Source organism: Lampris incognitus, chromosome 4, assembly GCF_029633865.1.
Source record: "Lampris incognitus isolate fLamInc1 chromosome 4, fLamInc1.hap2, whole genome shotgun sequence".
Taxonomy (NCBI): domain Eukaryota; kingdom Metazoa; phylum Chordata; class Actinopteri; order Lampriformes; family Lampridae; genus Lampris; species Lampris incognitus.
The window spans coordinates 14,308,203-14,333,122 of NC_079214.1; the positions used below are offsets into that span (position 1 = coordinate 14,308,203).

General features: G+C 46.4%; 1 protein-coding gene across 1 annotated transcript in view; it reads right to left on the minus strand.

Annotated features, from left to right (window-relative positions):
* The window catches only part of diaph3 (diaphanous-related formin 3), a 384,853-nt gene that overhangs the window by 150,225 nt on the left and 209,708 nt on the right, over positions 1-24,920 (minus strand). The window contains exons 18-21 of the mRNA XM_056278298.1: positions 16,627-16,722; positions 14,872-14,966; positions 9,200-9,301; positions 2,209-2,448 (exon numbers count right to left, since the gene is read on the minus strand). Of these exons, the coding sequence (XP_056134273.1) occupies positions 2,209-2,448; positions 9,200-9,301; positions 14,872-14,966; positions 16,627-16,722 (533 nt within the window). The remainder of the gene's footprint in view (positions 1-2,208; positions 2,449-9,199; positions 9,302-14,871; positions 14,967-16,626; positions 16,723-24,920) is intronic.

The following is a 24,920-nucleotide window of genomic DNA, read 5'->3' on the forward strand; positions in this document are numbered from 1 at the left end:
GTGATGAATGGCTGCAGCGGTTGTTACTGTGGAAACCGCTATCGGTGCACCCCCAGCTATAACGCAACCAGCGGAGGCGTCTACTACTCAGGGGTTCGGCCGCAGACGGTCTTCCCGAACGCTGTAACGTGGGACAACTAATCTCTGCCATCGTGCAGTACACGAGACACAGGCGTGGCTGCTTTCTACTCGTCCCCTCCGCCGTTGTTCAACGTGGCGCCGCCTTGCCACCCGCATGAAATTTCAAACGGCCCCCTGATCTCGGCCTCAGTTATCTAGTGTGGGCAGCTGAAGGAGAATAAAATGCTCCCCGGGTCTCCCCGCTTTGACAGATTCCCGCAGACAGATATGAGCCTTTCTGTGAGGCCGATAGTGTTCAATCAAATGGAATAGTTTCAAACAAAACTGTCTCATCACAGCAGCCACTTTAGATCGGCCCAACGATAGGGTGCCGCTGCCACCGCCAAGGTGACACAAAGGAAAAAGAATATAAATAACAGAAAACACTGTTAAACGCTCAGAAAAGACACAACCACATAGGTTGGACACGCCAGTATACACAAAACACACACACACTGGCACACAAGCATGCCCAGCACAAATGCATATGTGCAATAACACACACACACTCGCACACATAAACCAAGCAAGCACACACAAATAGACCAACACAAAATGCGTACGCCGCACGGTGGCGCAGTGGTTAGCACGGCTGCCTCACAGCAAGAAGGTTCTGGGTTCAAGCCCCGGGGCAGTCCAACCTTGGGGGTCATCCTCTGTGTGGAGTTTGCGTGTTCTCCCCGTGTCTGTGTGGGTTTGCTCCCACAGTCCAAAGACATGCAGGTCAGGTGACTCGGCCGAACTAAATTGTCCCTAGGTGTGAATGTGTGTATTGTCCCTGTGATGGCCTGGCGGGCTGTCCAGGGTGTCTCCCTGCCTGCCGCCCAATGACTGCTGGGATAGGCTCCAGCATCCCCGCGACCCTGACAGCAGGATAAGTGGTTTGGATAATGGATGGATGGATGGAAAATGCATATGAGTCTGTGCTTATGTGCGCGTTGCACCACTCAAACTGATCTGAGTATGTAAGAGACTCTAAAAGAGTGAAAAGGAGAGCAGTGACCATGCTCTCTGGAAACCTTCTCATTTTATACATGTGAGACAGACGTGACCTGGGGTCTATGTGAGCTAAGTTCGGACCAAGACCTCACAAAGTCATGAACTCAAAAGTTTGTGCACATAATTTGAGACCTGTCCTTCACTGGTGCTCTTCAATTTAAATTTTCAGAAAAATAATTCATTCATTCACTATCCAAACAGCTTATCCTTACTCAGGGTCACGGGGATGCTGGAGCCTATCCCCACAGTCATTGGGCAGCAGGCGGGGAGACACCCTAGACAGGCTGCTAGACCATCACAGGACTGACACACACACATTCACACCTAAGGACAATTTAGTATGGCCGGGTCACCTGACCTACATGTCTTTGGACTGTGGGAGGAAAGCGGAGCCCCTGGAGGAAACCCACGCAGACACGGGGGGAACATGCAAACTCCACACAGAGGACGACCTGGGATGACCCCCCCCCCCCAAAAGGTTGGACTACCCAGCACCGTCTTGCTGTGAGGCGACCGCGCTAACCGCTGCACCACCATATAATGCCAGAATAATGCCAGGGGGTAAAAAGAAAAGAAAAGATGATCCTGGTCTGCATGTCAGTGATGCCGACTTCCTGGCATCAATCAGTAAATTCGTCTCTGATGAATGAAGGCTGGAAAAGTGTGTTTTGTCTCCAGAAGTGAATAATAAAACCTACTGACTCATTTTTACAAGGTCTGAACAAAATACTTAAATGCATGAACAAGTTATACTGCCGCCATTTATTCCACATTAATTAGTAAATTTCTTAGTCAGTGAATAAAGAAACAACAATGAGAGACTTATTAATGTGTTTGTATCACTTTTTCAATTATATTATTCAGATTTTGCATTGCGGGAGGGTTAGAGTTTAGGACAAATTAAAGATGTGTTATTCTTATTGTTGTAGTAATGGTGATCTTGGCAACGCAGTGAGATCGCACTCATCTGTTTACAGTTGGTTCTCTTTTGACATGCATGATGAATATCGTGCCAAGGCTTTCGGATCGATGGAGGAGAATTGGAGCTAACATGTATTAGCGTGTGCTTTGGCTTGGCCGGAGCCTCACCTTGCAGAGGGAGCTGAGGTCAAAACCGTACGACTGGGCGTTCCGCGAGCCTGAGTTCATGTAGTTGCCGAGCAGCAGAACCAGCTCCAGCAGGCAGCCGAACGAGCGGCTCTTCCTGACCTCGTCGCAGGCTGCGTTCACGGACAAGATGTCGGGACGCAGGTTGTTGACCTGTTCTTCAAACTGCAGCCGGAAGAGGATGTGGCTGAGGCGGGGACGCAGCCACTTCACACAGCTCATCTGGGGAGGAGAGCACAGAGGGAGATAGGGAGGCACTTTGAATAATAGAGGGAGTGACAGGTAAAGTAGAGGCAAGGCAATCACTGTGGGAGTTGCGAGAATAACATATAAGACAGAGGAGACCAAAGAGCCTTTTCAAACTTTTTCAAATGACTGCAATCACACTTTTTTTGCACTCTCTCTTATTCAGCCAAACCATTTTAAAAAGACATTTATGCACACTGCATGCAGACTAAGTGTTGCTCAGCTTTTGTAATAGATGCTGGCAGTGATTTGATTTGGGATCCAGGTCTGGTAAGTTAATTGCAGAGTTAGTGTCCATATAGGGCAGGGAGCAGAGAGGTGGAATATACAATAAGCTGCCTTGGATTACCACTCTCACACAATTACAGTAAATTGGAAAATATTGCATTGGGCCCATGGCTTGGCCACAACCATGAATTTGTGTGTCTATGTGTGCATGACTGTGTATGCGGGGTGTGTGTGTGAGTATGTGGCGGGGGCTTCAATTGTCTGTTTCAAACAACAGCTGGCTCTGCGGTATGATGTCCTCCATCAAGGGCTTAATTATAGCTACTGTAATGTTATCAAATGACTATTTCCGAGACGGAGTGAGTGAATGAGTGCGTGTGCGTGTTTAAGTGTATGAGCCTGAGAGGAAAGGAGGGGGACGGAAAAGAAGAGAAAGGATGTGATGTGGGGGTGGAACAAAAAAAAAAAAGGAAAAAAAAGTGCAGTAGGACGAGGTAAAGAGAAGCATGCGCCGGTAGAGAGGAGAAATAACTATTGTAATGCTGGAGAGCAGGGACTGGGGCCAAGAAGAAGAGAGGCAACACACAGTGGCGCTCCCTCAAGGTGACTCTGTGAGCACTACAGCTGTTCCGTCTTCAAAGAAAGCCAGAGATGTCATCAGCCACGGAGGCTACGGAAGGAAGCGCCTTGTGAGGCACGCGCGAAAGGGGGGTTTCTTAAGCACAAAAATAGGGAGGAAAGTACTGGGAAAACATTTTTGTTTGAGATCCTCCGCTGTTGTTTGTGCATGGTGGAGTCGTACAGTTGAGTCAGAAGGTGTGTGTGTGTGTGTGGGGGGGGGACTTTTTTGTTGTTGTTGTTGTTGGATTCCCCCCCCCCTTTTTGGCCCGATTGTAATTAATCAATTAACCCACCCTTCCGAGCTGTCCTGGTTGCTGCCCCACCTCCTCTGCAGATCCGGGGAGGGCTGCAGACTACCACATGCCTCCTCCAATACACGTGGAGTTGCCAGCCGCTTCTTTTCACCTGACAGTGAGGAGTTTCGCCAGGGGGACGTAGCGCGTGGGAGGATCACGCTATCCCCCGCCTCCCCCCTCCCGAATAGGTTCCCAGATCGACCAGAGGAGGCGCTAGTGCAGCGACCAGCACCCATACCCACATCTGGCTTCCCACCCGCAGACACGGCCAATTGTCTGTAGGGATGCCCCGATCAAGCCGGAGGTAACACAGGGATTCGAACTGACAATCCCCGTGTTGGTACGCAATGGGATGGACCACTATACTACCCAGATGCCCCATGAGACTGTTAATTCATACTGCTTGGCCTCGCTTTGCTGGAGGCATCATGGTGTCAGAGCACCAATAATAAACAACCAACGAGTTCCAACAATAAGCATGCGCTGTCGTAACAATGTAAAAAAAATGAGGGGGGGGGGTGTATGTACAAGAGTACTTAACTTGCCATTTCCACCTATTTTGGTGAAATATTACCCTTTTTTAATATGTAAAAACACCACTGGCCCTTTATCTTAGTCGCCCTTTTGTCCTCTACAATCAATGGGGCATTGCTACATAGGTCCTCCCTCTAAATGGAGCAGACACAGAGGTTACTTCAGCCCCTGCCTATTGATAAATGGGATCAGTCGGCACCAATGGCGATCGCTGGAATTAGGTACAGGAGGAGGGGCAGAGGGAAGAGGAGGGAGGGAGAGAGAGCGAGAGAGAGCGAGAGAGAGAGAGAGAGAGAGAGAGAGAGAGAGAGAGAGAGATTTGCACACAGCACATATGAAAAACGCAAACCCACGTGAGCAAATATTTTGGCATCTCGTAGCGTGCGTCTCCACGGTCTGTCAACCGCCGTTTAAATCCTAGATGAAAGACTCGTGATGAAAGTCCCGCTAGTCGGAAGTGTTTGACAAGGATTATTGCCAAAGTCGAGCCAGGGAGGATGCACACACTGGCAAACAGAATTATTCATCAGCGGCCTTTTAAAGATCGCAACAAAGTTTCCAAGTCACAGACCACAGCACACGCACCACTACCCCCCCCCCCGCAGCTTCACCAGTACTCTACTAAAACGAGTCTGACCAGACCGGAACAACTAAATATCAACTCGTCTTATACATAAGGGCTCAGGTAAAACCTCAGCTTTCATCTAATAACATGAAAAAAATGTGTTTAAAAATAGGGAGGCTGCCGAAAGTGACCTTTCATTTCCTCTTTTCTCTTTTGACCTCTGGACTTTGTTTTCCTTTTTTTTTTGTTTGCGTGTCACAAACAACATTCAACTCATTCATCTACCAACAGGAGCAAAAGCATTAAGTGACTACATGACCCCTGGGACTGTATAGATTTTAATGGTGTACATGGGTCCATTTCTTAGCCAAGCCCCCTGCATATTTGAGGTCTGCAAGCCCGTTGGGTCCCGATGGGTCCTGACACGCTGAGTCGATTCGGGCCAGGAGCATTAATTTTTATTTATTTTTTTTAAAAATAGATCCAGCTCGGGTTCGACTCGGGCTCATTTAACTTCCCATATATGTGCAGAGCACAAATAGGCCACTGTATGGATTATTGTTATATTGATTATATTATAAATATTATACATACGCATGTACGCGTACATTACTCATGACAGCTGACCATGCTGTGTGTGTGTGTGTGCGCGTGAATCAGAGAGAACGTGCATCAGCGAGAGCTTAAAGTAATATTGGTGTCGGTCTCGGGCTGAAAAATTGCAGACTTTATCGGGCTGGGGCTGGAGACTGGTCTGTGCAGGGCTCGACCACATACAGAAGACTTTAGGTTCAAATCCACTGTGGGAATAGCAGATTTGAAGAGCAAAAAAAAAAAGAAAAGAAAAAATGCACATGCTCATGTGCTTGCACAATGAGAAATTACAAATTCCCTTTGAACCACAGCTCTTCTGGTTAAGTTGAGGAGCAAGCTTCTTTGAACCCTCCACGCAGCCACACAGAAGAGCGCAGGGGCAAAAACGACATTATGTAAGCCGACTCCTCCTCTTTCTATTTCTCTGTCAGGCTACATTAAACAGATGCCCAGGGTCACTTTTCATCTTTCTTTCATCAGGTCTTCCACCATCTACCCCCATTATTTCTCACTGATAACTTTCTTTCAGGACAAAACAACAACAACACCAACAACACATGTGGAGCCTGGGAGTATGGCTTTCTATTCATGTAGGCTATATTCAACAAATGCCCAGGTTCTCTTTTTCATCTATCTTTCACAACATTTTTCACTAGCTATCCCCATTATTTTCTCACTGATTACTTTCTTTCATGGGTGGGGTGGACAGGGTACAAGCAGGGGAGGGAGTATGGATTTTCAGAGGTTTGGTAACCTGGAAGAAAAATCAATGTGTTTAACACCTCATGCAAAAAATTAAATTTGAAGGAGCCAAGAAAATGATGCAGACATCATTAGGGCGGCACTTTAGTGTGCACAGATTAGTGGAGCAGTCCATAGGTGTCTTTTTTGGGGGGGGGGGATTCTACCCCCTTTTTCTCCAAATTACCCTATTTTACAAGCCGTCCCGGTCGCTGCTCCACTCCCTCCAACAAGCCGGGGAGGGCTGCAGACCACCACAACCTTCCTCCATTACATGTGGAGTCGCCAGCCGCTTCTTTTCACCTGACAGTGAGGAGTTTCACCAAGGGGACGTAGCGCATAGGTGGATCACGCTATTCCCCCCCAGTTCCCCCTACTCCCCGAACAGGAGCCCCGACCAACCAGAGGAGGTGCTAGTACAGTGACCAGGACACATACCCACATCTGGCTTCCCACCCGCAGACACAGACATTTGTGTCGGTAGGGACGCCCAACTAAGCCGGAGGTAACATGGGGATTCGAACTGGCGATCACCATGTTGGTATGCAACGGAACAGACCGCTGTGCTACCCAGACGCCCCATAGGTGTCTTTTTAACATTTAAAAGAGGATGTATTTGAAAAGCTGGAGGTCCAGTGTCGACACTCACGTGTCCATTGTAGGCACTTACGACGGTGGACAGGGGTCCTCATGGGCGCTCTGACCTGTCTGCGGCTATGCAGCCCCACAGGTAGCAGGGTGCGATGCACTGTGTGCTGTGGAACATTCCTCTCGTAACCATCATTAAAATCTTCTGTGACTTGCGCCACAATAGACCTTCCGTTGGTTCAGACCAGATGGGATAGCCCTTTTTGCCATCACGCATCGATGACCCTTGGGCGTCCAACACCTTGTCGCTGGTTTGTGGTTCGCCCCTCTTCAGACCAGCTGACTGGGAGCGCCCCACCAGCCTTGCCGTTTCAGAGATGCTCTGACCCAGTTGACTGGCCATAGCAATTTGGCCCTTGTCAAAGTCACTGAGGTCTTCACTCCTGCCCATTTCTCCTGCATCCAACATGTTGGCTATGAGAACTGATTATTCGTTTACCATCTAATCTACCCAGACCTTAACATGTGCCCTTGTTTAGAGATGATCATTATTTGATTCACGTTTGATTGGTCATAATGCTTTGGCTCATCAGTATGTATGTATGTATGTATGTATGTATGTATGTATGTATGTATGTATGTATGTATATATATATATATATATATATATATATATATATATATACACACTCACTGGCCACTTTATTAGGTACACCTTGCTAGTACCGGGTTGGACCCCCTTTTGCCTTCAAAACTGCCTTAATCCTTCGTGGCAGAGATTCAACAAGGTACTGGAAACATTCCTCAGAGAGTTTGGTCCATATTGACATGATAGCGTCACGCAGTTGCTGCAGATTTGTCGGCTGCATATCCATGATGCGAATCTCCCGGTCCACCACATCCCAAAGGTGCTCTATTGGATTGAGATCTGGTGACTGTGGAGGCCATTTGAGTACAGTGAACTCATTGTCATGTTCAAGAAACCAGTCTGAGATGATTCGAGCTTTATGACATGGCGCGTTATCCTGCTGGAAGTAGCCATCAGAAGATGGGAACACTGTGGTCATAAAGGGATGGACATGGTCAGCAACAATACTCATGTAGGCTGTGGCGTTGACACGATGCTCAATTGGTACTAAGGGGCCCAAAGTGTGCCAAGAAAATATCCCCCACACCATTACACCACCACCACCAGCCTGAACCGTTGATACAAGGCAGGATGGATCCATGCTTTCATGTTGTTGACGCCAAATTCTGACCCTACCATCCGAATGTCGCAGCAGAAATCGAGACTCATCAGACCAGGCAACGTTTTTCCAATCTTCTATTGTCCAATTTTGGTGAGCCTGTGCGAATTGTAGCCTGTTTCCTGTTCTTAGCTGACAGGAGTGGCACCCGGTGTGGTCTTCTGCTGCTGTAGCCCATCTGCCTCAAGGTTCGACGTGTTGTGCGTTCAAAGATGCTCTTCTGCATACCTCGGTTGTAATGAGTGGTTATTTGAGTTACTGTTGCCTTTCTATCAGCTCGAACCAGTCTGGCTATTCTCCTCTGACCTCTGGCATCAACAAGGCATTTTCGCCCACAGAACTGCCGCTCACTGGATATTTTCTCTTTTTCGGACCATTCTCTGTAAACCCTAGAGATGGTTGTGAGTGAAAATCCCAGTAGATCAGCAGTTTCTGAAATACTCAGACCAGCCCGTCTGGCACCAACAACCATGCCACGTTCAAAGTCACTTAAATCCCCTTTCTTCCCCATTCTGATGCTCGGTTTGAACTGCAGCAGATCGTCTTGACCATGTCTACATGCCTAAATGCATTGAGTTGCTGCCATGTGATTGGCTGATTAGAAATTTGCGTTAATGAGCAGTTGGACAGGTGTGCCTAATAAAGTGGCCGGTGAGAGTATATATATATATATATATATATATATATGTATATATATATATATATATATATATATATATATATATATATATATATATATATATATATATATGTGTGTGAATTAAAGTTGTGAGTGTGCTTCTGCGTGTGTGTATTTTCAAACAGGTCAGTGTTCCCCTCACACATGTTTCCTGTTTGCATTTTAGAGCTCACAGTCCCACTCGCAATAGCACCATAATTAAAATGTGTGTGTGCTTGCAGGTGTGACAGCCGACATATGTGTGGTTGCTCGAGAATGAGTGTGAGAGTGACTGGGCTGGGTGGGTGGGTGGAGAAGACTGGTGATGGTGGAGTGATGAATAATTGTGACTTACCTTGACGTTCAATATGATGTTATTATCTATTAGTCGCTTCAATTATTTGTACAGTCTTCAAATAACCATTTAACTGATGTAGCAAAAACAGTTCTTATTTTTATTTGGCTTTTGTTAGAAATTCCTTAAAAGCAAAAAAAAAAAAACAGAAAAGAAAAAAGAAACAATCAAAACACATCCAGGAACACATGCTGGAGAAATTGGAAATGTGGATTTACGATTTATGACAGCCAGCTAGTTGGGGCGAAAGTGAATGTGACAAAATATTGTGTGTGTGTGTGTGTGTGTACAAATACTCACCACAACCCCAAACTGTTCAGGCTCTGACAAACTTGAATACTGGTTTTTGTATTTGGTCAAGGCATTGAGCTGCTCCTGCTCAGGCAAGTGCTTCACCAGATTCTGCAAAAAAAGGAAGAGTGAATGGGCAGCACGAAGGACGTGGGTGGGTGGGGGGGCACACTCGAAAAAGGGCCTGGTACACACCGCAGCGGAGGCAGAAGACATGAATGCACAGTGAACGGTGTCCACATACCTCCAGCGCCCGGGTCAGTAGATTACAATAAACATAGCAGCCGTGCTGTTGTGCAGCGTTGGGCTTTGTGTACAGCTGAAAAAAGTCTCATGTTAGTTTTGCTGGTTCAGTTTATCCACGCTGAAGCACACTAATCTCTCAGGAATACACTGCCATATGCACATACGGTCACACTTACACACCCGTACCAAATTTATTTTTACTGTTGTTGCTAGTGTTGTTGTTGCTGTGTGTGCACTGATATCGATGTTAAAAGCAACAAAATCGTCACTGTAGTATAAACTTGATCTGTTTTTAGATAATCCTTTTTTTGGGGGGGGGTTCCCCCCCTTTTTTCTCCCCAATTGTACCCGTCATACTGCCCCACTCTTCTGAGCCGTCCTGGTCGCTGCTTCACCCCCCTCTGCTGATCCGGGGAGGGCTGCAGACTACCACATGCCTCCTCCCATACATGTGGAGTTGCCAGCCACTTCTTTTCACCTGACAGTGAGGAGTTTCGCCAGGGGGGGCGTAGCATGTGGGAGGATCACGCTATTCCCCCCAGTTCCCCCTCCTCCCCTAACAGGCGCCCCGACTGACCAGAGGAGGTGCTAGTGCAGTGACAAGGACACACACCCATTTCCGGGTCTGCAGACACAGCCAATTGTGTGTGTAGGGACGCCCGACCAAGCCGGAGGTAAAACGGGGATTTGAACCGGTGATCCCCGTGTTGGTAGGCAACGGAACAGACCGCTATGCTACTCGGACGTCATTTCTGGTTTAAACTTTTGATCTGTTTTAGGTAACCCATTTTCAAATGGGGATTGGATGTGTTATGGAATCAGCCTAAAAAAAAAAATAAGAGTAGAACATTAACACAATTCAGGTTTAAACATTATCTAAAATAATTTAAAAATATCCCACGCCCGGTTGGTGGGGGAAGAAATAATCCACACCGTTACAATAGGATGCATAGTAGAGTCTTAGAAGGAAGTGGGTTATTTCAGGTCAAATACTGAATTAAGAAAGTACAGGTATACAGTAAAACCTACAGCATTGCTTCTGGCAAACAAACATAATGAAGGTTCTGGATGATGTTGCAACTGCTGTTGGAGCAGAATGAACAGCTCTTTATCATTTGTGGAGATAACAGGGCATTCCACCTGTGAAGTTGAGTGTACTTTGTTGTCCTCAGGTGAGGCTAGGCTGCATCCAGAGACGTGATGTTAGACAAAGCAAACATTCCCGTGATCCCAACCCTTCCCCAACTCAAATACAGTGTGGTTAGCACTTCCGGAGAAGTTTTGCAGCTCGGTCTGGACTGAACCGGGCCTAACGTGTTCCTGCAAAAAAACAATTGCCTCACCCCTTCACATTCAAGTACAAGGGCGATGCTATCTGTGCGTGTGTGTGTTTGTAAACAGTTTGCAATTTAAAGTTAAGTTTCCATGAGAATCCGTGATAAGATAAAAAGCAATTTGCCATCAGTGCAGGACCGAAATGTTTTATTCCTTTTAAAATGGAAATTCTTCAACATCACATTTCAAAGCTTGTCAGAGCCAAGGAAGCCATATATATAAATGGAATTATGTCAACTTAACTGCTTGTTTTTTTCAAAGCTTGTCAGAGCCATGGACAAGCTATATATAGAGTTCTGTCAAAATTAACTTGTTAATTTTGCCATTAATTGGACATTTCTAACACGTTAAAAAATTAACACAATTATTGCAGCTGCACTTTGCTTACTTCCTGTGGTGGCTGTGCGAGGCTATTTCACAGGCATACCGGAAGATTTGGTTCTACAGGATGCTAATACAGTCTCATATCAATTTGTATATCACAAAACTGATCTGAATCTGGGCCTCTACTTCGTAACTCGTAAAGCAGAGTGAGAGCTGTCTTTTTCCACTGCTCTGCTCCTCGCTGGACTGTTACCGTGCTCAACCTTCGCCTCCGCTTTCTCACAGCAGTAGGCTTTATTTGTTCCCAGCCCCCATCCCCTCATGGAGAATTTGGTATTCTACTACGCTGTGGCGATTGGGGTGCATATGAAGAAATGATGAACATGTAATGAATGTTGTTAATTTACAACACTTTAAATTCAACTAGCACTTGAACATGGAACACATTTTTTGTTGTTAAGTATAATTTATAGTGGTGCATACAAAAAATTATGTAAGATGGGAAGATGGCAGTGCGAACTCACGTTTGCAGCGGCCTCATCCAGCACTGATTATGCAGTGTCTTTGTCCACCTCTACTCCTGCGTCTAAGTTTGTGTCATCGTGCTAAGTTTTTATTTTTATTTTGCTCGTTGATTTCGCTTGGCTGGGAGAGCTGGCGTTGGATTGGCTGGGAGAGTTTGGTCTGCTGCATCCGGTGGGCCCAGGGACCATGTTCCTGCCCAGAACTGCATTCAAAGAGGACACACTGAGGGCGGTCTGACAGGACGCAGACGCGGGGCAGGCTAAAATAACTGCTAGCCCACAACCCTGCCCAAGAGGAAACACCAAGGCGGTCTGGCGGTGGCCTCGCCTAGTGTCAACTGTGCAGTGTTTCGTCTGCATTTGTGTTGTCATGTGGAGTGTGGAGGGAGGTGTGTTGAAGGTGTCTGACTAGAGAGCTAGCATTGGATCGGCTGAGGGAGCCTGGTCTGCTGTGTCCGGTGGGCCCAAGGACCACGGCTCTGCCCAGAGCTGTGCCTAAAGAGGAAACACCGAGGGCCGTCTGCCAGGACACGGACGCGGGGCAGGCTAAGCTAACTGCTAGCCCATGCTGACTGGCAGTTCTGACAGTCATCCCGGCTGGCGTTCTTTCTCTGGACAGTGGAATTTTTGGACTGTGTTGCACTGGGTGGACTGTGCTGTTGGCTGTTCGTGTTTTTTTTTTTTTTTTTTTTTTTGCTTTGTTCTCTCTGTTTTATTATGTTATTGGTGGTGTTGTTTTTGGAGGTTTTGGATGTGTTTTTGTCTTTTGTGTTGCACTGGTGTGGGCTGGGAAAACGGAATTTTGTTTCTTTTGTGTACGTAGTACATGAGATGAAATGACAAATAAATTGTTCCTGATTGCCTTCTAAGCTAATATATAATGTTAATGGTCTTGATGCTTTTGAAATTCAACTTGTACTTTAACATATTTGCCTGGGTTTTGTTATTATTTCTGTTAGTTGCAGACAAAAAATATGCCTTTCAAGCTGACAGTCAGTTTTGATGGCCTTGATGGCTTCATTGGAAATCTGTAGTTCACACGAAAGAATCTGTGCTCAGTGTTAAAAAGATGCTATTAAACATAATATTTGAATTAAAATATACTTCCATTGCGTTTGTTCTACATTATTAGCGTAATTTTAGTATCAAATATCCATTATTACAAGCTTCAGTGTAAGAAGGAAAAAAAAGCAATTAATCACGATTAATCACAGCATACTATGTATGCTCACATATGCATAAACGAGAGGGAGGACAGTGGAATGGTGAGGATGTAAGGAGTAGAGGTGACGAAGGTGGATGAGTTTAAATACTTGAGGTCATCTGTTCAAAGTAATGAGGAGTGCAGAAGAGAGGTGAAGAAGAGAGGGCAGGCAGGGTGAAGTGGGTGGAGAAGAGTGTCAGGAGTGATTTGCAAAAGAAGGGTACCAGCAAGAGTTAAAGCAGGGGTGGGCAATCTTATCCAGAAAGGGCCAGTGTGGGTGAAGGTTTTTGTTCCAACCAAGTAGTTACACACCTGATTCCACTAATCAACCAGTGGAGTCTTTGCTGAGGATCTTGATTAGGCGACACAGGTGTGTAATTGCTTGGTTGGAACAAAAACCTTCACCCACACTGGCTCTTTCTGGATAAGATTGTCCACCCCTGGGTTAAAGAGAAGGTTTACAAGATGGTAGTGAGACCAGTGTTGTTGTATGGCTTGGAAACAGTGGCACTGATGAAAAGACAGGAGGCGGGGCTGGTTGAAGATTTTCGTTGGGGGTGATGAAGAAGGGCAGGATTAGGAATGAGTGAGACAGGAGTAGGAGAAGGATGCTGAATATGGAGCTGCCAGGCAAGAGGAAAAGAGGAAGAGCGAAGAGGAGCTTTATGGACGTGGTGAGGGAGAACGTACAGGTGGCTGGCGTGACAGAGGAAGAAGCACATGACAGGAAGCAATGGAAACAGATGATCTGCTGTGGCGACTCCTAACGGGAGCAGCCGAACATAGTAGTAGTAGTAGTAATAGAACAAACATCCAACCTAAATCACGAGGACTTGAATAATGATACACTACATTAACTTCTGTTGTTCATGGCTAAGCATGTGTGTGTGGGTTTTAAGTGCTACAGACTGAGGAGCAGGTGCTGGTTAATCAACCAGACATTGTGGTGGTCGACAAGGAACAGAAAACAGCAGCAGTGATCGATGTAGCAATCCTGGGTGACAGCAACATCAAGAAGAAAAGAGAAGCCAGAGAAATACCATGGGCTGAAGGAAGAACTAGATCGAATGTGGAAGGTGAAATCCACAGTAGTCCCTGTGGTAATAGGAGCACTAGCAGCTTTGACCCCCAAACTGGGAGAGTGGCTTCAGCAGATTCCAGGAACAACATCTGAGGTCTCTGTCCAGAAGAGTGCAGTCCTAGGAACTGCTAAGACACTGCGCAGAACCCTCAAACTCCCAGGCCTCTGGTAGAGGACCCGAACTGAAGGAAGACACACCACCCGAAAAAGGGTGAGAGGGAGATTTTTTTTTTTGTTTTGTAAAATTGCTCTACATTGTTTTTAGATGTCTTTGTTTGTGAGACGACAATAAAACAACCATATTCAACCACTAGTTTCAGTCGAAGCTATTTCACTTGGCAGTTGATCTATATGAAATCATCCGGATAATGGATAATGTAATGTATGTGTCTTCATGCCTGCAGTAACCTCATTTCAGTTAATCTGGACCATGTGAGTGTAAGAATAAATGCATTTATACAGAATACTTATATTCACATAAATACCTTACTTTTGCAAAGATGGATACAAACGTAATGACAGATTGCAAGCTGTTGTGTGTAGTCCTGCACACGTAGTGCTAATGCCAAGTTCATTATATCTGTCCCATCACGCCCTGCTCCGATGAACACACCTGATGCCCATTATGAGGGATACTTTAAAAAAAAAAGGGTTCTTTCTCTACTTTTTCACCTTCATTTACTGATTCCATGCAACACCCTTGCTTACATACTAACACTACACACCCAATAGTTTTGTTTATGTCAATGTCACTTAGGTGCCAATAAATTCTTCAGTCCTTGAAAGAGGTTGGCTCACATCCACACTGACTTTGGTACTTATTTGAAGCTCCCTCCATAGGGAAGCATATACCAATATCATCCCAAAGCACTACTAGTCAAAGCACTACTCGTCCATCTTTTTCACCTTCATGTGTTCAACTGATTTCAACTAAGAGCTGTACACGGTTCTGAGAGACATATCCTACCTGGATCATAGGTTCAGTAAGATGCTCCTCATCAACCTCCACTATCATCCGACGGATCTCCTCGTAAGGCATGCGGAAGGAGCCTAGGAAGATGGCTGCGAAGAGACAGAGGAGCATCGTCGAAGTAAAATAGGGAGTTAGAAATATTATGGTAAAGCAAAACACTGATTGGTTTGATGATAGAGCCTTTATAAAAAAATAAAAAATAAAAAATAAAAAAAACCCCAAAAAAAAAACATGGATATTTGTGGCTCGGAAGGGCGCGGATACTAATTGGCATGTAGCAAGCACAATCTGAGAGAGTGGTCCTCAAACAGTTAAAGGTGAAAGCAATTACAATGTAGCTCTGGATGATTGGCCTTTGCAGAACTGTTGAGGAAAAAAAAGGCGCACTAAATTTATTCTAATTTGCAGTAATCCATCCAATTTGGAAATGACATTTCAAGTCATTACAAGGAATACATCTGCACTCTATCTTAACAGTATAAAAGCACTGGTCGAGCTGTGCAGCTGGAATATTACCCATCCATTTTAAGCTTATCTCTCTGAAGTCCCAACACACACATTCAATCACACACAAGCGCGCATGCACACACAGCTTTCAGGCCATCTACCTCATATGGAGTTGCACATAAACCACCCACTCCTCTTTTCCCTCTCTTCATTCCTGCTCCATAATTTCCGCTGTGTGATTTATCACTTCTACAGGCCTGATTAGTCTCATTTTCTTTTAATACATGAAACAAAGGTCACAGCTCCGCTTGATATAAGCCAATGAGGGGCTAAGATCTGGGTGTGCTTAAGAGATCAACAGGATCCTCATTAATCCCGATGCTTTTAACAATCATTGCAAGACCAGCTGTGTGTGTGTGCACATATCCTTACTGCATATGGGTGCGCGCGAGGATGCGAGAGAGCGGGACAGAAAGCGAGCGAGTGTGCGACTAGGTGTGAAATATAGCCTAATATAATTGTGTGCAGTTAACATTCATCCCTGTGTTTCATCTCCACATAACCCAGTGTGTATTTGTGGTGAGAGAGAGAGATGGAGAGAGAATGAGAGAGAGAGAGAGAGAGAGAGAGAGAGAGAGAGAGAGAGAGAGAGAGAGAGAGAGAGAGAGAGAGGGAGGGAGAGAGACAGAGAGAGAGGGAGGGAGAGAGACAGAGAGAGAGATGAGAATGCTTGTCATGCCAATAAAGCACATTTGAATTTGAAATTTGAATTTGAGAGAGAGCGACACACACACACAGAGCGAAAGAGAGAGAGAGAAAGGGAGAGAAAGGGAGAGACAGGGCGAGAGAGAGAGAATGGAAGAGCAAGAGAGAGAGCAAGAGAGAGAAAGGGAGAGAGAGAATGGAAGAGCGAGAGAGAGAATGAAAGAGCGAGAGAGAGACACACAGAGAGAGACAGAGAGAGAGAGAGGGGGGGTCTGCTTGCTCTCCCACACAGAGGCAGTAGCCCAGGTGTTCTGGGGACCAGCATCTTAATGAGTCTTGTCAAAATATACTTGTACTGTGGCAGCAAACATGCAGCGACACCACGCTCTCACCTCTGCTGTATTCAGATGCTTTACGGCACGCCTGTAGAGCTGCTGTTTAAGCGAGGGGCACGGTGTGTATGAGGAGAAACGGCCTTGTGCGGTATCGCGGAGACGTATGCCTGATAACAGCGTCCGGATGACACCGAGGCGCGGTGATGCTGTCAGCGCGACAGACTCCTGACAGAAAGGAGAGGCAGGAGGAACAAACACTTACAGAGATTCTGCGCAATCTTCGGATGGAGAACCTTCAGCTCTTTGATTCGCTTCTTTATCGATCTCTTCTCATCCAGATCGTCCTCTTCTCTCTTGGCTGTTGAAAAGAGAGAGAGAGAGAAAAAAAAAACAAACACACAGTATGATTTGTAAGCGACACACAAAGACGTAGATCAATGTTGTCAAAGAGGCACGTGAACAAAGCCGATGTAGGAACGCACGCTGCATTTGTGGTCATGGAGGATGAGATAAGGTGATTTATGTTCTTCTCTATCACCAGCTCAGGGTCCAAAACCATGCAGCTACAGGTCAACGGGATGGAGGGGACGGGGACGGGGGGTATTACTATATTCTCCTTGGGAAGGCTATAGCAATGAAGACTGGAGAGGGGAGCGACGAGTGAGACCCAAACAGACTGCTAAGGATGTCATTATGCAGGCATTATACACTGCCTAAACTCTACAGCAAACATGATTTGTTTGTTTTTGGTGTGTGCGAGCGTGCGTGCTTGTGTGCGTGCGTGTTTATCCAAGTGAGCAACGGCACAGTCTGCCATAACAGGATGTCACGCCTGCAGACTAGTGTGGAGAAAGGGATTATGGAAAAGCACTGTGATCACAGCACTGACACAGTGGGTAATGTACGGGTGAGGCATCGGAGTGACTACCACATAAACACAGTGTCATGCACACAGTGGGAGAGGTTATGGATGATACAAGATCTACGCTGGGGTTGGAAGCCAGTGCGGGAGAGGGGGCAAGATCACTATGGCGATCTTGTCACAGCGGATGGATGGGAGCTGTAAAATTAGAATAAAATATGAAGAGCATCCGGGTAGTGTGGCGCTCTATTCCGTTGCCTGCCAACACGGGGATCCCGGTTCGAATCCCCGTGTTACCTCTGGCTTGGCCAGGCGTCCCTACAGACGCAATTGGCCGTGTCTGCGGGTGGGAAGCTGGATGTGGTCACTGCACTAGCGCCTCCCCTGGTTGGTCGGGGCGCCTGTTCGGAGGGGAGAGGGAACTGCGGGGAATAGCGTGATCCTCCCATGCACTACGTCCCCCTGGCGAAACTCCTCACCGTCAGGTGAAAAGAAGTGGCTGGCGACTTCACATGTATTGGAGGAGGCATGTGGTAGTCTGAAGCCCTCCCCGGATCGGCAGAGGGGGTGGAGCGGCGACCGGGATGGCTCAGAAGAGTGGGGTAAATGGCCAAGTACAATTGGGGAGAAAAAGGGGGAAAAATAAAAGAATAAAATATAAAAATAAAAAATCGAACGAGGAAAATGCACCCGCATGATCCTCCCGAGCCGTGCTCGTAGTGAGGAAGGGGAGTTCATGGATAGCTTTAATTATTCAAGACACCAGATTAAGAGAACAAAATGTGCATCCCAGGAGTATGTTGGGTAATTGTCTGGTGCTTTAATTACGGTGTGTGGTAAATCAAGAGAAAAGAAAGGAGAGGGGAGGACAAGTGTGGCGGAGAGGGAATAACAATGCAGGGGTTAATCCATGGCAAAGACCGTCCCTGCTCCTCCAGCTGGGTTTGGTCACCTTCCAGAGATCCCGTCTCTAATTAAAAAGTGAAGAGGTGTTTCGAGAGTGCATGCATGGGGGAGGACGGGGGGGGGGGGTTCGTAGAGTTCGCACTTGACATCCAACAGCTAAACGTGACCACGCACAAATGCACATGAACACATTTACACAAAGCAGAGAAAAAGAAAGCCATCCCTGGACTTACTTGGCTCCTCTGTGGGCACACTTTCATCACAGTCTTTAAATGTGTGAGCAGAATGGGGTAGATAAGGGAGAGGTAGAAAAGGAAGAGGAGAATAAAGAGGGTGGACATGTAAGACAAAGGAAAATGGCCAAAGTGAGGGGAAAAAAAGGCAATGAAAAAATTAAATTTCAAAAGGTCACAGTTTCCCTGGGCACAGTGCAAAACAGAGATACGTGAGCAGAAGCAGAGCAACATCTTTCATACAGAACCACACAAAAAAACACCAAACTGACTTCTTTGTTCCAGGGTGAAGAATTCAGAAATAAGTGGAAAGAATTGTCAATATCCCTCCAGCTTTGCCATAATAGGCTTATATTGTTGCTCATCTGAAATAGAGACTTATACAACTAAGACTTAAATGAAACACACACAAAAAAGTCATTTAAATAAATGGTTTAAATACATCAAAACAAATACTCCTGAAAACTCCTTCTCAGCTACACCTGTCAATCCGACTGTTGTTTATACCTCTTTTTTTACCTATGTCAAATAAGGGAAATGTATGAAAGAAAGTGATGAAAGCCACTTTATTCTTCTTACAATCAATGGATTCTCTGCATTTAACCCATCTTATTGTATAGGAGCAGTGGGCAGCTGCAGCACCCGGGGACCAACTCCAGTTCTGCTTTCCATTGCCTTGGTCAGGGGTACAGACCTCCAACCTTTCCTTGTCCTCGTTTGCCAGCATGATGTCATCAGCAAACATCATGCTTCTTGTCGGTTCTTTCTTCAGATGTGTTAACCCTAACATGTCTTTTTAATGGTGGGAAGAAACTGGAACACCCAGAGGAAACTCACGCAGACACGGGGAGAACATGCAAACACCACAGAGAAAGGACCTGGGACGGCCTGGGGATCGAACCCAGGACCTTCTTGCTGTGAGTCAACAGTGCTAACACCACTGGGCAACTGTGCTGCCCAGATGCAATGTATGCACTGTCGAATAAATCTTCTTTGGGCTTGTTCCGTTTCTCAGGGGTCACCACAGTGGATTTTTGCTCTCCATAGCTTTCTGTCTGACACATCCCTCGCCTGAAGTCCAACCCTCCTCATGTCCTCCTCTATCTGGTCTCTATATCTTCTCCTTGGTCTTCCTCTTTTTCTTTTGCCAGGTATTTCCTGATCCAATACTTTCTTTCCTATAGTCTATGCCTCCTCTTTGTACATGTCCAAAACATCTCAATCTTGTCTCTCTCAACTTCTCATCCATTCCTCTGATCTTGAATGTAGCTCTCAATTCTTCATTTCTCTTCTGTTTTTTTCTAGTCACTCCTAAGGACCAACGCAGCATGTTCATCTCTGCTAGCTGTAATGTAGATTCTAGCCTCTCTGTTGTTGTCACTGCTTCCATACCGTAGAGCATGGCAGGCCTAACCATTGATTTTTATACTTTGCCCTTTACCCTCAACAGCATTCTTTTATCACAAAGTACTCCAGCTACCTTTCTCCATGAATTCCACCCAGATTGTGTTCTTTCTTGACTTCCTTCTTACCACCGCCTTCTGTCTGTATTGATCCTAAATACTTGAATTTGTCAACTTCTGGGACATCTTCTCCTCCTAAGGTCAATCCTGGACTTTCTATTTGTTCATTTATTCATACACAGGTACTCAGTCTTTGTTCTGCTGATCTTTAGTCCTCTAATCTCTAGCGCTTGTCTGCAATCTTCAATATCTCTCTCCAACCTTTCCTTGTCTGCCAGCATGTCATCAGCAAACATCATGCTCCATGGTGGCTCTTTCTTCAGATGTTCTGTGAGGTTGGCCATCAGTATCACAAACAGGAAAGGGCTCCATGCCAATCCTTGATACAGTCCTACCTTTACTTCAAACTTGCGTTGTCGTGTAAATAATTCTGCTAAATCCCTATTGGCAAATCCAGGTATGACAGTGTAGTCAGACTCACATAATGGTTTGTTTCCATTATATAATGGTGGTATGTTTCCACCATTCTTATTAGATTTGAAAGATGACCCTGACATGACCTTGTATAGTGCACTGCTGTAGCCTGTTTAGAAGAGAATAAGATAAGTGACCAACAATACAGCCAAACAGCTGAGATCAAATTCAAATAAACCACAAATCAATTAGGTCCATAAAAAAGTGTCAGAGAGATGTACAGAAACTTTAATTCCTTGTTACAAATTCTAAACATGCTACACCTTTGTAAGAAAAGAATAAAAGAACAGTTAAAGGGGGGGGGCAAACAAAAAGCTTTGGTGGTGGTTAGTGTTTCAATAGCCATTCCCACTCCCTCACCAAGAGACATGCCCAAGAGCAAGGTACTCTACCCCAAACGTCTCTGCCAATGTGCCCAGTGAAACAGTATAAGGCAGCATTTGCTTGTAAGTAAGTATACATGTCTCTAACCTACATATAAAATCTCAATTCACGACATCAGGAAGAGGGTCACCACGTTAATATTCACCTGACATTGAATTTTCCAGTACTTGGTATTCTGTATTCATGCAGGTATGTCATCTTGCCAAGCCGGGCTCTTATGAATTGGATTGGAATGCATGCATATAAGGAACCAGCCTTAGAAAGCCTCCAGCACTGCATTAATATGTTGTATTGATCTACTCATCATAACTTATAGCCTTACATAGACTCATCTATTACAGTAAAACACACACACACACACACGCATAAAGAGTATTAACCACCTTGTACCAGTGTATATAAGTACTTTTGGCAAGGCCACATAATCCATGATTCATCCTCACTTAATGCTGCAAGGGCTGAATCTGTCTCTATCCTTGAGCAGATAGTGGATAGATAGAAATCATATTGTGTGCGCACACACAAGCACTCTCTCTCTCTCTCTCTCTCTCTCTCTCTCTCTCTCTCTCTCTCTCTCTCTCTCTCTCTCTCTCTCTCTCACACACACACACACACACACACACACATAACTATAGACAAGCACAAACAAAGAGCTTTACACATGCCCACACTCTCCCAAAAGCTACTGCAGGTGTTATCAGCTAAATCAGCTAATTAGATTGCTCACCTCCCAGCATCGGCTACATTCTCTTTAGCCTTAAAACCTCTCTTCTTTGGGGAGCCTGCTCATTATACATCAGACAATTAAATTGTCCTGCAGGGGTCAGGGGTCACTGGTTAATCAATCAATGGGGAGTGCAGACTGCTGTACTTATCAGTTTGCGCCATCGCCCAGGAAGTGGGTGAGATAAGGAGACAGTGGTGAGTCCAGGCAGGGAGTCTGCATCAAATCGGCACAGCAACAAGGCTACAGCAGAGGAGGCGGCTAAACCAACTGAAGCACTGCCAGTGATCCTGCACAGCTACGGCACGACTACAGCCATTCTGACATTGCCATTCTACCTTTCAGGTGAGAGAGATAAAAAATAAATCATTTATTTAAAAAAAACAAAAACAAAAAAACAAAAACAAACCCAGAACAAATGTTAATTTTGTGTGGTGGAGCTGTACTCTATTGATTCAGTTTTTTGAGAGAAAAGAGAATAGAAAGAGATGTGAGTATATACACGTAATCACGGGGGAGAGAGAAAGCCAGAGAGGATGGCAGAGGGAGGGAGTAAGAGTGATAGAGAGAGGGAGCAAGGGGAAGAGAGAGGGAGCGAGAGAGAGACAGGGAGCGAACGAGAGAGAGGAGAGAGGGGGGTGGGGGGACTAGTTCCAAAGACAGCCACAGGCTGTATCGTGGTTACCGTCAGCGGCTGAGATCAAACGCTGCAGAAAGGGAGAGCAGGTCTCCATCACAGGGGGGGAGTGCAGTGGAGTGGAGGGAGACGTTGACACTAACACTAGGCAAACAGTCTCGGATGAAAGGCCTGCTCTGCTCTGCGATGCCACAAGGAGTGCTACCCATCTGGAATCTAAGTACTTTTACGTTAAGGCCTCTTAATAGAGGCCTGAGAGCAATGTCAACTTGATGGAAGGACCGGGGGAGAACGTAGGCGGAGAGATAAGTGGACTAGTGCGAGAAGATGGAGAAAAGAAAGTTAGCTCTCCTTTGCTCTCTGATGGAGCGTGCCGTTTAAAGAGACATGTAAAAAAAAAAAAAGTTACCTGGACGTTTTTTTCTCCCCAATTATACCCATCCAATTACCCCACTCTTCTGAGCCACCCCGGTCGCTGCCCCAACCCCCCCCCCCCCCACCCCCGCCGACCCGGGGAGGGCTGCAGACTACCACATGCCTCTTCTGATACATGTGGAGTCACCAGCCACTTCTTTTCACCTGACAGTGAGGGGTTTCACCAGGAGGACATAGACGTGTGGGAGGGTCACGCTATTCCCCCCAGTTCCCCCCTCCCCCGAACAGGCACCAGAGGAGGCGCTAGTGCAGCGACCAGGACACATACCCACATCCAGCTTCCCACCCGCGCTGACACGGCCAACTGTGTCTGTAGGGACGCCGGACCAAACCGGGGGTAACACGGGGATTCGAACCGCCGATCCCTGTGCTGGCAGGTAACAGAGATGGCTACGCTACCCGGACGCTCGTGTATACCGTATTCCTCCCTGAGATTTTGGGATGGCGTAAAAGTAACTAAGGGTGAACCAGTGGGGGTAGTTCAGAGGGCAGGTAAGGATAAACAGAACCTCTACCCGCCTTCACACTGCCTTCCTGTAATAATAACGCTGACTGGTTTTGATCCAATCTGTGCCACAGTTTAAAGCACTTGACAAAAATATGACAGTTTTCGGCTTCACACACACGCACACACAGACACAAACCAGCACGGCTCCAAGACAGTGGCACTTCTTCCCATAAGGTGGTATCAGTGGATTGTGCTGTCAAACCACTGAAGGGAATGGCAGATGAAATAAAACTGCTATGAAAGAGCATGACTGATGCTGTACATGACAGGCGGGCCTCTGAGACAAGCTAGTAACACCTCAAATACCTCCCCAACCCCCCCCCCATCGCCGCAACCCTCTTTACCCTCCTCCACGTTCTCTTCTTCCTCCTCCCAAACCCTCTATACTCACTCCAGCACTTCATCTTATCAGGACGGGTTTCTAATCAGAGAAAATGCCTTACTGGAACGGCCCTCCCACACATACACACGCACACACGCATGCACACACACGTGCGCGCACACACACACACACACACACAGCTAAAACGTCTGCAAAAGCTTTTGCAACAGAAAAAGACAAATATACTAAGATATAGAAACTGATAAAAAGTAGTAGTAAGAGTAGTAAGAATGGGAAAGAAAGAAAGAGCAAGCAGCAGAGAGTGAGAACATGTTTGTTGTTTTGTGTGTATGTGTGTGTGTGTGTGTGTGTGTGTAAGTGATGCTCATCCTACAAGAAAACTTTCCTTTGTCTCCTCCTTCAAACTGACTTTCCTCTCAACTCGGTCATGTTATTTATGGGCAGTTCTTATAGTAACAAGTTCTCTTTTTGAGAGGTTAAAAAACACACACACACTGGTCATCAGGGTAGCGTAGTGGTCTATTTTGTTGCCTACCAACACGGGGATTGCCGGTTCGAATCCCCGTGTTACCTCCAGCTTGGTCGGGCGTCCCTACAGACACAATTAGCCGTGTCTGTGGATGGGAGGCTGGATGTGGGTATGTGTCCTGGTCGCTGCACCAGCGCCTCCTCTGGACGGGGGAGGATGGGGAACTGGGGGGAATAGCGTGATCCTCCCACGCGCTACGTCCCTCTGGCGAAACTCCTCACTGTCAGGTGAAAAGAAGCGGCTGGTGACTCCACATGTATGGGAGGAGGCATGGGGTAGTCTGTAGCCCTCCCCGGATCAGCAGAGGGGGGTGGAGCAGAGACCAGGGCAGCTCTGAAGAGTGGGGTAATTGGCCGGATCCATTCATCCATCCATCCATCCATTATCCAAACCGTTTATCCTACTCAGGGTCGCGGGGATGCTGGAGCCCATCCCAGCAGTCATTGGGCGGCAGGTGGGGAGATACCCTGGACAGGCCGCCAGTCCATCACAGGGCCCACACACACACACACTCACACCTAGGGGCAATTTAGTATGGCCGAGTCACCTGACCTACATGTCTTTGGAATGAGGGACTGTGGCCGGATAAAAGGGGCAATTCTTAAAAAAGAAAGAAAGGAAGAGCGAAAGAAAGAAAGAAAGAAAGAAAGAAAGAAAGAAACAACACACACACACACACATATACAGAAGAAGAAAAAAACACAGCTTTAACACAATAATCAAATTTGTGTGTCGTTTCCAAATGCCAATCATGGCAACCATGCAGGTAAAGTTTGAATCCCTGTTATTAGGGGAGGTTCAGTAGCAGGGAGCCTTGTAATGACAGAGCGCAGAAAACACAAACCCACACACACAAGCTCATGCACATCTCTCTGCCTGCCTGAAATGAGGGGGGAAAACAACACAACACTATAAGACGTGACGGACGGGGGGGGGGGGGGCCCGCCGGCGGTGTGCGAGCCCATCCGACACGCTGACACATCAGTCAACACCGTGGAGGCAACAGCGGGGTGAGCCCAACAGTCAGCGGCGAACCGCGTACCTGGCTAGGCTAACGT